Below are 14,450 nucleotides of genomic sequence, written 5' to 3'. Positions count from 1 at the left end.
ATGCACCTGTCTATCTACCTGTAATTCTATTTAGTCATAGCTCTTTGGGTGTGAGAAATGAGATTACAAATACAATTAATTATTATTATGTTATTATTATTACATAACAGTCACCCTTGAAAACGGGTATACATGCTTATCTTTAAATGCACATTATCAGAGAACTTTTAAGGTATTTTGGAGTTGTACAGAATGTTAACTTTTAGGAGGTTGGGTCAGAGGGGAATACATCTTGTTTGAACCATATTCAATTCCAGTCAAAGGCTGTCGTATTTTATACAGAATGAAAACAACACTTGCCCACTATTCTGCTATTTAATTTTAAACAATCTCTCAATAGGCATGTGTGCTCTGTGTCTGAATCTGATTGGCCCATTTCCAGCCATGGGCAAACTCACCCTGATGTTTGATCTCTAGGGTCGGCTCCAGGCAGACCAAGCATTGTGTCCCAAACAATGAACCCCAGACCCACTGAACTATAAACATGTCCCTCCTGCGTTTTCCTAGAATTCTGTGCAGGAGACACCCAGAGTCAGGAAACCTGGACCCATGGTTTTTCCAAATTTAGAAACACAAATGCCTCCCTGCTGCTGTCTGGGCATTCAAGACTGTCTGTGTCCTTCTGTAATAGGGAAATAATGCTAATGGAATGTTGATAAAGCAACTGACTGCCACTCAAAATCAGGGTGGAGGCAGTAATGTAATGGCAGTTTTCTTCGATTTATTAAATATAGAAATTACCTCCCCATTCATTATATTAACAGAGCTGCACACACATGTGACAGTTAGTACATTGTCGTGACTCGTGTCCATTGAATAAAAAAATTCAATATAAAAATATCAAAAGTGCTCCCCTGGCCTGTGCTTGTGTGATGCAATCTTCACCCCTACCAGAGGTAGTCGCTAGTGAGATCTTTCAGTGGGGAAAGCTACAGGCCTTCCTGTTCCACTGGCAGATCAGCTGACTCTGATGCTGCTGTCAGGAGACCTCACGAACTGTACTGAATGGCAACTATGAAATCGATCACACCATAAAAACGGCATAATATAATTCCGTATAGAATTGTCGCAATATTTCTTATCCTGGTAAGTACAAGGTTTTAAAAAAACAATTAACCACCACAATATTTCTAGCAAAACGAACAAGCTAACGTCAGCTAATCCTTGATGACTGTTTTTCCTATTATTTTTGTGTTTAGCGCATAAGTCCCGTGTAATCTATACAGAATTTTGTATAGATTCGTCTCACAATGCTTGATCATTTAACAGAATCAATGGGTATTGTTATTATTGGTATTGCTATAACAGCTGTTATAGCAGCATCATGACATGTCTCAGGTCCATGCAACACCACATAGAAGACTGTATTCTATTCTGCCACCACAAGATGTAATGGCAAAAAAAATCCAGTTCATTGATTTTATGGTTACTTAATTTGAACTTTTGAGAGCTTTACAATTACAACAGTTAAAAGGTTGCTTCCAAACCATGCTTTTCTTGTGTCAGTATTTCAATTCCTAGGTGAGAGCTATACTGTAACCATGACAGAGTTCTGGTTGGTCTCAGCACCTGGAGAGAAGACTTGCCAGCAGACATGGGACAAAATGATGGTGGCCACCATGCGCACCAACAACTTGTCCACCAACCACAAGTTCAACATCCCAGACCTCAAGGTTAGCATGAATTTGTGTAGCTTATTACAACATTGTATACTGTTACATTTAATCACCTACATTCTACTGCTATTATACTGTGTAATATGAATGATGTAAAATATAATAAACCAAATAGTCCTCAGATAACAGTATGTTCTAAACCCATTTAGACAGATTCTAAAAACTCCTTCTGAAACCTACCGGTATTTTTTTTTAATCTTCAAATTCTTATTCAATGTAACAAGTAGCAACTACTAATGAGACACGGGTATCTCCCGGATAAAATGGTATAACAACGTATAGGTTACAACAAGTCTAAATTGGTATAAAGGTTTTTGAATTATAGCAGAGATTAAAATAGGGTGCATTTTGCATCCCAAAACATAGTTAAGGGACGCAATAAAACAACGACCTCTGCATCCACGGGATGCACTACTGTACTACTGTACTGTTTTTAATTCTAGTTTATTTTGCTAGCTTTAGTTATAGTAATCATTCTTTCTACTGTTTTATACATAAATATAACCACATTATAACCATATAAAATTAAATGGGAGTTAAATGCTGCAATTTGTAAAAATGGCAAAAATATGACTCCGAGTCCTAACGTGGTTGAAGTGGGACTCATAAAATGTCCCTGGGACTCAAATAAAAGACCATCCCTGCATCCTGGGACCCATTACATTGAAAACCTATTTACATCACTGTTATAGGGTACAAAATAATGCTTTATCCAGTTGACCACTCACCTTCACGATTCCACCGTCAAGAGTAGGCTGTCTGTGTGAATGGGAAGTCGCTTTCAAAGAAATATGACGTGTGCATCCTGATATGGTGGTTATGGAGATGCTTTCATCCGTTCAGATGCTCAGCTAGGCTGTATTGGCCTTTCCCCCTGCGCTGCAAGGTGAAGCAACCCCACTGACCTGTCTGCCACATGGGGCTGTAATGTTCCCCTGGAACTGTTAACAACGCATGAGGGGCTCCCAACAAAAGAGGCGCCATCCTAAGCACATATGGCCCCTGGATGTCACTGCGGGAGGATTTAAACCCCACAAGTCACTGTTTAAACACCGCCCGAATGAATTAAAAAAGACCCCAATCTCTGGACTTATGATCCAAAAGTGCTGATGTGTTTGAATTTTGTACTCAAAACAGGTGGGGACACTAGATGTCTTGGTGGGACTGTCAGATGAGCTGGCCAAGCTAGACTCCTTTGTTGAAAGGTATGTTCAACAACAGTTCATTTCAACTAGCCCAACCAATGCTAGATTTTTTCAATGCTAGCAGCATCCGATGCTGATCCCGATTTCTTTTTGATTCCTTGTCCTAGTTCGATATTTTATATTAAGAAGCCACTCAAAATCAATTTGAAAAACTTATATTTGATTAAAGTTTCTATGAGAAACATTGAGAACATAATTTTTTTATAGATTCAAATTAATATATGTGTCAAACCTATATGAAAAGAATGTTTAGTTATCAACAGTAACAGTTCAAGCAAATAAGTAAATGTAAAATACACACATAAATTGAATGTCATTTTATTTAACCACTTGACTTAAGCCCTATTAAAAGTTTTCCACAAAAATAGCCAATTTACAAGTAGCCTCTGAAACCCAGACGTTTTATTTCCTGGAAAGCAACGAGCCCCGTTGTGAATTCTGTGTTTGAGCATTTTTGAAAGGTTAAGAATGGTCAAGAAAGTCAAATAATGGCCGAATGGCCAAACCGATATATTGGTCAAGCTCTAAAAAAAGAAAGAAAAGAAGATGCCTACTATAACCTGTGTAGTCGTGCAGTTCTCTGATGTAGAGAGGTTTCCCCTTTACCTTATTACAATGAGGAATTTCACACAGGACTGGGCCTCCTGGCCTTTCTGCAATTTTAGCAATTTGCAGTTGGGTGAGACACCAGCATCTCTTTCTTTAGTCATATGTAAGCCTGATGACTTAGGTGCCGCTGGTGTGTTTGAAGAAGTTATTTATAATCTTTTGGAAAAAAGAACTCAAAACTCACACATAGTCACTGACTGGCTGTACCCTGCTTTGCTTCCTCTGCATTTCAGAGACTGTGAGAAAGGCCAATATTACAACATGGTTTCACTTCACAGTTCGCCAAGTTGTTTTTGAAAGTGCCTTGTTCAGAATCCGTAGATGGGCTAAGTGTCCTAAATTAGATCCCCTTTTTATTGCCCCAGGTTTGTACACTATTCTAACTTGTAATTCATTCATTGTTCATTATATAAACAGTAGTTGATCTCTTAAACAAAACACAATCATTTTGAAATCTCTGCCAAACTCATATGGCTAATATTGACCTAGATATTTTACTGTATGCATAAATTGTGGCATGCTGTAAACATAATAAAATACATCTTTGCGTTGATTTGCCAGTGTGTAGGTAGTTCTGCTTTTCTGGGCTGAACAGTGTACTGAAAATGTGGAACTATGACTGTATGATATATATTGAATTCCCTCAGCAGCAATGTGCGAGTCCTTTTGATGAGTGCGTGTGAGGTTCATGTGAGTTGTGCATCTTTGCAAGCCTCTGCGTGTGTGTTTGCTTTGTGCTGAGGACGACTGTGTGGCTGCTCAGAGTGTGTGTGTATCTCTCCCTGGTTGTTCAGTGTGTGCGTGAGCACGTGTGTGTGTGTGTGTGTGTGTGTGTGTGTGTGTGTGTGTGTGTGTGTGTGTGTGTGTGTGTGTGTTCATTTGTGTACTCTTGTATGGTTTGTGCTATCCTGGAGTGTTTTGATGTGCCCTGGCTGTTCACAGTGTGGTGAAGAAGGTTGCTCAGTACATGGCTGACGTGCTGGAGGACAGCCGAGACAAAGTACAGGAGAACCTGCTGGCCAATGGAGGTAGAATGATAGTCAAAAAATATTATATTCAGTATTAGACTATTCAAGGTTATCATCAAAGCAATTTCAACCTGGTGTCCCTATCTTGGGCATATCATAGGTGAAAAGTAAATAGTGACAATAGCACATCTAGAAACTCATAACGTGTCACAATGCGACACGTGAGCTTGCGGATCGGCTATTTTCATCACACAACGCCTTCGTATAATTATGAATGATGTATAAAGGTTTCATTCTAGTGGATAAGACTTTGGTTGTGTATGTATTATAAAATGTAATAGATGCTGCATACTATTACAATTACACCCAAACGCATTATGCTGATTAATGTGATTTGTGAAAGTTATTTTGAAGGGCCATTGCAATGTGATAGTTTAGTTGTTTATTTTAGTATGGTTTACCACCGGCGGTAGTTGTTGAGTTTGTTACATGTTTCGTTGTCTTTTCCAGTTGATCTTGTAACCTACATCACAAGGTTCCAGTGGGACATGGCAAAATATCCCATCAAACAGTCACTCAAAAACATCTCTGAAATCATCGCAAAGGTATGCGTCTCATTTAATTAGACAAATGTTGAAATCTGGGGCCCATCTCACAAATCCAGTGCAGTTTGGTGCATATGCTAATGGTCAAAGCCTGTGTGCAAATTCAGATCAATTGCTCCAGCCACTGAGGAGAAGCGGGCAGAACAGTGGTTTAGGACAGACAGACATTTTGTTATTAATACTGTAGGTAGATATACCATCGGAAAGCCCTTGTCCCTTCAGCCATGTGACTGAGTCATCGGAAAGCCCTTGTCTATTCAGCCCTGTGACAGTTGAAAACACCTTTGCAACATTATCAGCCATTTCACAACTGCAATAAACTGCAGCACCATATGTCACTAACATTTGTAACAATATGCTATAATATTGATTATTTACTCAGAAACACAGGATGCATTTGATTCTCCTTATTATATTCTTAATTTTAAACATTTGTCATATCAATGTTTTCCTTCTTTAATCAAGTCGCGTTATTTTTGGCAGCAAGTAACTCAGATCGACAATGACTTGAAGTCCCGAGCATCAGCCTATAACAACCTTAAAGGAAACCTTCAAAACCTGGAAAGGAAGAATGCGTGAGTACTTCTCATTTTGGATTTTCTTTCCTCGCATTTGTAGTATGACAAATGAATACAAGCTTGGGACACACTTTGTAACGGTTTCCTTAATTTAGCTGCTTAAGTTTGGGGTGCCAGGTAGACGTGTACCTACCAGAAAAGAACTAAAGGTCCCTGCACACAGAGCGCGTTTTTCGGATTTTTAGCAGCGTTTCTCCATCGGTTTTCCGAAAAACGCGTCCAGTGTGCAACCACCTTTAGTCTCTCCTTTTTGTGTAGCCAGGTGGTATAATAAGGAAATCGAACAAAAGGACTCAATAAAAGATAAAGAACCCATAAACTTGAGTGGAACAGACTTGTGTATTTGAACCAGAGGTGGGTTAAACATACAGGTATTTGCTTGCAATGAAAACAAAGAAAAGAAAAACGGCATTCAAAATTCAGTTTAAATTCACTTCAAGAACCAATCAAATAATAAACCCCCAAAACAAAATATACTCAATGTTTTCAATCAATGTTCAACTCAAAACCTTCAAATGGGGTTGATTCAATCTTTTGGAAAATAAAGCAAAATGGGTCTTGAAAATAAACCAAAGTTCAATTAAATTAAAACAAAGAACAAACAGATCCTCTTCAATGCTTCAAAGTGTCAAGGGAAAATATCCTCTTGTGGTTTAGTCGATGGAAAAACTCATCTTACTGTCAGTCAAGTATATTTATGTTTTTCTACCGCTAGGGGGAGCCTGTTAACTAGGAGTCTGGCTGACATTGTCAAGAAGGAAGACTTTGTACTTGACTCAGAGTACCTCATCACCATGTTGGTTGTTGTTCCAAAGTGAGTATTATTGTCAGTGGTTAATGCAAAGAAGAAGAAAAAAAAATCTCAAAGCATATAAAATGTAAATCTTCTTCTTTTTTTCTCCAATGAAATGATTAGTAAAATCTTCTGCAATCTTCCCTTGTGTTTTCAAGGCAAGGATATGGGGACTGGCAGAAAGCATATGAAACACTTGCAGAGATGGTGGTGCCCCGATCCACAAAGTAAGTTATATTATGAATAAACAATGTGAAAATGGCAAATATTTCACATCAGTCTATTCATTTAGTGATGCCTCATTCATACGGATTGATACTTTTATTTGCGGTGAAAAATAGACCTCGTTTCAAAAAGTAATTGCATTACTTTATCGCCACTTAATATTCAACTTATGTGTGTATGTGCTCATAGCACAAACACCATTTTGAATTAATGCAAATTAATTGGACAAAATACCTTTCCAGTGTGTAAGGACCTTTATAGAGAGAAATATGAACTCGACAGGCCTGCATCATTGAAATCGAAATGTGTGACAGGCTTAGATTTTTTACAGGGGCTAGTTCCGAATTGCAGCCATATGTACAGTGTAAGTTCCCTTTTAGAGTGGTTTTGAAGGAGAGTAAGGATTCACTGAAGTATAGACAATTTTTTAAATGTTACATCTATTGACTATGGAACTCAAAGGTGAATATTATGTACATGTTATTGTCTATGATGCTTAAGACTTTTACTAAGTTATGACTACCGGTAAGTTATGTTTTCTCGATGATAGAGCAACAATATTTAATGGTGATTCTTTTCATCCAGTCTCCTATTTGAGGACCACGATAGTGGACTGTTCAGTGTGACACTCTTCAGGAAGGCCCTTGATGACTTCAGACACAAGGCCAGAGAAAACAAGTAAGAGACACCATGCTGTTTGGTGACCTAATGGAAAACTTAACAACACATTGTAAGAATGTCAATAAAATATATCAGAACGTCCATGCATATATACATTATTTTAAGAGAACAGATTATCAGGTTGGCTGGTTGAAGCAACTCAATGGATTTCAGTTTTATATTGCACATTCGATTGTTGTAATATGGTATATATTACAACACAACTAATAGTATTCTAGTCTAGTATTGGTGTTTAAAACGGAATAGATGGATGTTCAGATTCTAACAGAAGCTGAACTTTCCTTTCTCCGTATTATTTCCATTCTTATTTCCAGGTTCACAGTGAGAGACTTTCAGTACAACGAAGCGGAGTTGATTGCCGACAAGGAGGAGATGACGCGGCTTTCTACAGACAAAAAGAAACAATTTGTAAGTGGGACAGGGTAACATTGTGTGAGGGTTATTTAGTTAATCTTTTTATACAGTTTTAGAGGGCAAGGGCAGGGGGCATGGTGGCACAGTCGGTAGTGCTGTCGCCTCACAGCTAGAAGGTCCTGGGTTTGATTCCTGCTGGGGACGCTGTGGGCGTGTTCCCTCCTCCGCGTCATCAGTGCCCATACCCGAGGCGGGGTTGGCGAAAGGGCCCTTCTGTGTGGAGTTTGCATGTTCTCCCCGTGTCCCCTAGGGTAGGTATACCCTCACAAAACATGCATTAGTCGTGGTCTCTAAACTACCTCCCCCTGGCCAGCCGGGGCGCCTGATGGAGGGGAAAGGAACTGGTCGGAAATAACATGCTCCTTTCACACGCTATGTCCAGCCGGGGAAATTCCCCCTGTCAGGTGAAAAGAAGCAGCTTGGACTCCTCATGCATAGACGGAAGCATGAGGTCAGTCCGCTCCCCCAGGATTACATTAGATAATTGACACTGGGTGAAAAAAATCGTGGGATAAAAAATATTTAAAAAAAAAACTTTTAGAGGGCAGTTGAACGACTTTATTGGCGCTCTGGCATGTTAAGGTCATTGACTATGACTCATCATGATATACTTGACATTGTATGAAAATCTGCTTTGATCTTGGTTATTGTTTTACGTTATGTTTGCATTTTAAAGTGTTGATTGATTTGAAAAGTGAAACTGAAAATAGGCATAAAACGTCATTGACTCATTTATTCAGGGATGTTCTGCAACAATTGTTAATGTGTAGAATCTAAAACAAAGCTATTAATGAAAAAGATACAGTATATGGCCAAAGCTGTGAATAGGTAATGACATGGCAGTATAGTCCTTTTGATATATAATTTATAAACCATAGTATTTTTGTACTTTTGATTTTAACTGATACAGATGAAATGCCCTCATGGGTCAGTGACAGCCATAATAACATGGCTAAAGATACAGGTGGATGGAATAAAGAGAAGTTATTTTTCCCCATTTCCCCATCTTTAGGGGCCACTTGTCCGATGGCTGAAAGTGAACTTCAGTGAGGCCTTCATCGCATGGATCCACATCAAGGCACTAAGGGTCTTTGTGGAGTCTGTTTTAAGGTATTAAGATCTTACATTACTTTTCAGAGCCCATTCATAGGCTTTATTAGCCCTGGTCCGGAGCGATAGTGAGTTCTCTCTAACGCCCTGCCAGGCCTTGCTTTGCTGCTAACGGAAGGATTCCACTGCCGTATGAGGGCTTTTTTTCCCACATAAATGTTTACTCAAGATTTCAGGATATACTGTATAGTAAATCAAATCATGATGTACTTACAATATATGTGACACACCCATACAGGACATACCAAAAGAAAATACTATGCCTACATATAAATGTCATAATCACTAGAATAGAAAAGAATAGGTACACACAGAAATATGCAAATTAGTGTGCTAGTATCAAAAATAAGAAATTGTATAGTCCTACACTAGCAGGGAAGTGACACTGACAGTTACATACCGCATATCCTGAATCAAGTTTTAAAACTAAAACACACACAAATTGACAAAACAAAACAACACACAACATGGCATGGTCACCCCTCAAAGCAGAATATATAGAGCACCGAAGTCCTGACGTCACTTGCTCGTCCCCTCGATTCCCTTGGTTCACGGAAGTAATTTCTCTATGGAGAATAACATGGTCTCATCTTAAAATCGTTTCATATAAGCGTTGTGGTCCAAAAATAAACAAGCTGTCTCTGCGTTATTGTCAGGGAGGTGTGTCTGTGTCGTTTATGACAGTCAGTCACTCATATATGATACGAATTACGAAAATGTAACTAATTCAGTAGCAGTAACAATAGCGTTTTCTCTCAGTCAGTTGATTCTTCATATCCATATGAGTGAAGCAGCCTGGATGATTTGTTTATTTTTCAAACACAGTTCTTATATGAGCCGATATATAGGGGGATTACAATGCAAATAAAAAGTACAGTACATGAACCTGTGGATTTGTGCCCTCTACCGATATTGACGTCAGACTTCGGTGCTCTATAATGAACGTAACAGTGCACCCACACATAGTTCCTCATAATAAATACACCAAAACAACCCAGCTGCATCGGAGATCACGTCTTAGCATGCACAAATTCAGGCTTAAACTCAATCAATCTGGAACAGCAAGTAACTGTTAAAAAGTTATTTTTCCAGTGTGAGGAATGGACCCCATGTTTCCTCAAATTTGGATAGTGGATACAGAGCCTCTCAAGGTGCATCTAATAAAGTGGAGTACATCTTTAATCCAGTGAAGATGGGATGGGGGAGCAGAGGACTTCCATTTCATAAAAATTTTACGCCTAGCTAAGAGAGTGGTAAAGGCCCCCAAGCGAGCTTTGAGTTTCGATATTCCAAAAATAGCCGTCATTGCAGTTGGTTCAAATGGTATCCCAACACTTCTCGACATGGTGTCAAAGAGCTCAGTCCAGTATCTACGCAAAGAAGGGCACGACCAAAACATATGTATGTAAGTGGCAGGGGCCTAGCAACACCTATCACACAGGGGATCAATATCACCATATATTTTGGATAACCTAACTTTAGTGAAATGTACATGATGGATAATTGGATTAGCCCATGCCTTGCACAAATAGAAGAAGAGTGAACAAGACGCAAAATATCATCCCACACATCGTCCGAGATTTCTTCTACCAAATCCTCTTCACATTATTTTATTCTTGAGGGCTCCGTCTTTAGTAAAAAATAAACAAAACTACTTTGCTACTCACCAACACAAAGGCTGTTTTGTGTTGTTGAAAGTCTATTCTCCAGGGTGGGAAGTCTCTCAGGACCCCAACTTCTCTGTATAATACACTTTTTGGGCAGAAAATGAAATATGGTCCACCAGACGGAAATTATTTGATTTACTCCACTGCGCCCTCTACAGATTTGGTCAATATTAATTACCATTGACCGGAAAATAAATAGCTAGCATTGGTTGGGAAAAAGGTGAGAGGAGTATTAGGGGGTGAGGTGGAGTTTACTTTGAAGAAGTCTTCAGACATTTAAACACATACTTCGTTGCCTCCAATAAGAGCAATTGAAAGGGCCCGGGCGGCTAGTGTAGCGGTCCGCGCACCTAGGCTGCTAAGCCAGCATGATGGCGTGTTGCGGGTTCGACTCCCGATCCAGACGACATTTGCCGCGTGTCACCCCCCATCTCTCTCCCCATTTCCTGTCACCATACACTATCCAATAAAGGTAGAAAAAGAAAGATGATGTTGGTAGGATGCGTTGGTGCTTCAGTGTTGGTCGTTCCTATAGATCAGGGGTTCTCAACGGTTTTGGCCGGGGACCCCCGGAAATGCTTTGGCAATGTCTCGGGGCCCCCGCCCCGCCCCCTCCCAATATAAATTGACTGCTACAATAACCTTAATAATAGAGACAATACACCATAAATAAATACTGAAACCAGATATATTCATGGGAATAGGGAATAGGGAAGGTGTATGCATGTACTATGTGTACTATATGTAAACTCTTTATTTCCATTTCCATTTTCAGTTGCATTCCATTTTTTTAGAAAATAATTTGGGGACCCCCCAAAATAATTTGGCGACCCCCCAAGGGGTCGCGACCCACGGGTTGAGAACCCCTGCTATAGATAAGCCTGTGACAAGTGGATTGATGTTTTATGCTGTTCCATCAGGTATGGTTTACCAGTGAACTTCCAGTCCATGCTCCTGCAGCCCACAAAGAAGACCATGAAGAAGCTAAGGGAGGTCTTGAATGACCTGTACAAGCATCTGGACAGCAGTGCGTCAGCCATCATTGATGTGAGTGTTGACCATTAAGTTTCTTTTTTATTATTCTTTGTGCTGTATTTTTAATCTTGTCTATAAATGCACCATAGCGACATGTGGACAATAGAAGCCCCATGCATTTGGGTTGGCAATGTGAATCAATAGGTGACAAGATGTTATTTGTCACATTTATTCATGTTGTCAATAAAAACATGAATGACCTAATTGTTGTTCTTGCACTCTCTCTCTGTCTTTGATCCTTATGTACATAATAAATATTAAAATGAAAATGTAGTAAATAATGCTACGAAGCTTAAATCAATGAACATATACAAAACACCACAACATTATACATAAACAATATACCATGGTCTAACAGGACTTAACACTAACAGTACAACAATACAATAATAACAACATGACTTTAAGTTCCACTTGAGCATGTCCTGGTCATGCATTAGGAAATGGCAAAGTGGCACAGAGGGGTGGCAGTCTTTCAGCAAAACAATGAGCTGGTGGCTGTACTGTACTACTGGTGACAGCAGTATACAGTACAGCCAGCAGCTCATTGTTTTGTGTTGTCGATCCTGACTGGAATGGAATCACAATTACTTTTCAATAAATTATAATGAAGTTATTACATTTTCTTTTCTTTCTTTTCTAGTCGGCGATGGCGATTGACATCCCAGGCTTAAACCTGAGCACAGCAGAGTATTATCCTTATGTCTACTACAAGATTGATTGCAACATGTTGGACTTTAAAGTTTAATACCTTCCCAATTTTGTGATTATGTTGAGTGTAGATTAACGTGTTTTTCCTGTAAAATGTTCTCTTTCCTTGTTTGTGGTGTTTTCCACCTCCCTATCCCCCACTCCATTTGTCAGCTCTGGCTCCTCAGATCTGCATGCTCATTCCTTGTGGTTTAAAAGGCACAAACAATAATCTGCCACTTTGTTAAACGAGGCACAGCAATTACATTCATGATGTTCATTACTTTGATGTTATTTTGTGTTTACAGCTATTTAAAAAATAACAGCTCAATCAAGTAATAACTTTGATGACCTGAATTGAATTCTGAAACCTCCTATCAATTTGGATTTACTTGGGTTTGAGAATTGTGTATTTTTTTACAGTCATTCTGCTTATGTGATTGTGCATATTGATGGCTACATCTTCCATAATGGTAACGGTACATCTGGTTGTTTTGCCCACACCAACCACATTTGGTATGTGTTTTCTGGGGTAGTGGTTCATCATGGGAGACATTGTGTATCAAAGATACAAAATGTTTGTGGGTATGTGTTGTTGGTTCATGTTGTGAATATTTTATGTCAAAAAGAGAGATCTATCTGTATGAGTATTGTATATGTCATTGATTGACCAAATTACCAAAATAAAGTTTCCCTCCCCAATTCCATGTACATTTTGTCATTCATTTCCTGTTATTAATTTGTATCTTCTGTGTGGCCTAATTTTGTGTTTGTGCACATGACACGCTACATGTGATATGCTCGTGAGAGAGGGAAATGGAGAAAAGATGAGGGTAGGGGGCTGTGTTTGTGCTTGTAACAGAGAAAATGATCCATTCAGGCCTCATGATGAGTCATGGCCACTTGAAAAGCCGGAGGGATTTCAAAGAAAGTTCCTTCGCTTGGAATCTACATGGCTCCAAGGGAAATACTTCCATTTCAACATCCTGTGGCTGTTGACTTCTTCATCACAACAGCAGAGGGCATAAAACAACCAGAATTTCAATCAAACTCTGGGCTTGAGCCAATAGGTTCAAATGGGTTAATGCATGCTGTAAAAGGTCCAGCACACCTCAGCACAAACTATTGGCCAATAGATAATGTAATGACCAATAGTTTGTCATTAATGGTCATGGATTCCCATGGACAATAATGTAATCTACTTGGCTCTTATAAACGGCACTGAAATCTAACCCTCCTTTACTGTCTAGTGTCCAATTCTTATTTAGTCTGGGAAAAAATATGGAACAAAATAGGAATTTGTATTTGTTGGGAATTTGTAATTGTGGTAAGATGTCATATCTTACCACCATTTGATGTTAGTCAAATTGATTTAGACAAAGACTGCATCGAATATATCAATCATACCTGCAATATATACTAGGGTATAGTATACAATTGATACAAATTACAAAGATAAAATCAAGACTGGAAAAATAATGGGGGCGGGGGGGCTGTGTCATGTGATGACGAGTGTTGTTGCTCGGCTGGAATTTGGCAGGCTTTCAGACCATGCAAAGTAACGGAGTCATATGACGGGGTTATAGGTACCCAAAGGAAAACACTGGAAGGCATCAGACAGGGGAAAATAATCATTATTGTGGTTGTGGTGCTGTGGCAGGCTGAGGCTGAGCTGCCTGCTGCTGCTGAGCGTGAGTGAGCGAGAGGAGGAGAGAGCGTCAATGTGCCCAGGTTGTCACATCGGCCTGGAGCTCCTGTCGCCGTCTCCGGGCCTTCTCTGGTGAGATAATGAAAGGATGGCGAAACAGCGAGACGCGGCCGACGGAGAGCTGATAGAGGCTGCGGTCCATGGAGACGAGCAGCATCATAGCAGGTCGGCAAACATGGATGGAACGGAGGCAGATGATCTCTCGCTGGAGGAGATACTAAAGCTTTACAGCCAGCCGATAAACGAGGAACAGGCTTGGGCTGTCTGCTACCAGTGCTGCAGGACGCTGGCAAAGGAACACCGGAGGAGGAATTCCAGCGCCGCAGCATCAGTGGCGGATCATGCGAGAAGGATAGAAGGACCAGGGGATGTACGAATCCTCAAAGACGGCTCTGTTATTGTACAATGCTATGCAGGTAAAACTATTATGTAATACTTATCTATTTTTCCACTCACGTCTGAACTGATCTAGGTCAGGTGGTTTGT

At 39.8% G+C, this 14,450-nt stretch overlaps 1 protein-coding gene across 1 annotated transcript; it reads left to right on the top strand.

Annotated features, from left to right (window-relative positions):
- Nucleotides 1-952: 952 nt before the first annotated feature.
- LOC306924501 (V-type proton ATPase subunit C 1-A-like) lies at nucleotides 953-12,958 on the top strand. Its single transcript, XM_079503030.1, has 13 exons — nucleotides 953-1,086; nucleotides 1,507-1,673; nucleotides 2,814-2,881; nucleotides 4,433-4,518; nucleotides 4,969-5,063; nucleotides 5,547-5,638; nucleotides 6,357-6,455; nucleotides 6,593-6,661; nucleotides 7,245-7,337; nucleotides 7,655-7,748; nucleotides 8,767-8,864; nucleotides 11,452-11,578; nucleotides 12,210-12,958. Exons 2-13 carry the CDS (start codon nucleotides 1,542-1,544, stop codon nucleotides 12,312-12,314), a joined length of 1,158 nt encoding a protein of 385 aa, XP_079359156.1. The 5' UTR covers nucleotides 953-1,086; nucleotides 1,507-1,541; the 3' UTR covers nucleotides 12,315-12,958.
- The last annotated feature ends 1,492 nt before the right edge of the window (nucleotides 12,959-14,450 follow it).

This window comes from Electrona antarctica, assembly GCF_951216825.1.
Source record: "Electrona antarctica genome assembly, chromosome: 6".
Taxonomy (NCBI): Eukaryota; Metazoa; Chordata; class Actinopteri; order Myctophiformes; family Myctophidae; genus Electrona; species Electrona antarctica.
This window is presented reverse-complemented; position numbering and strand designations above follow the sequence as displayed.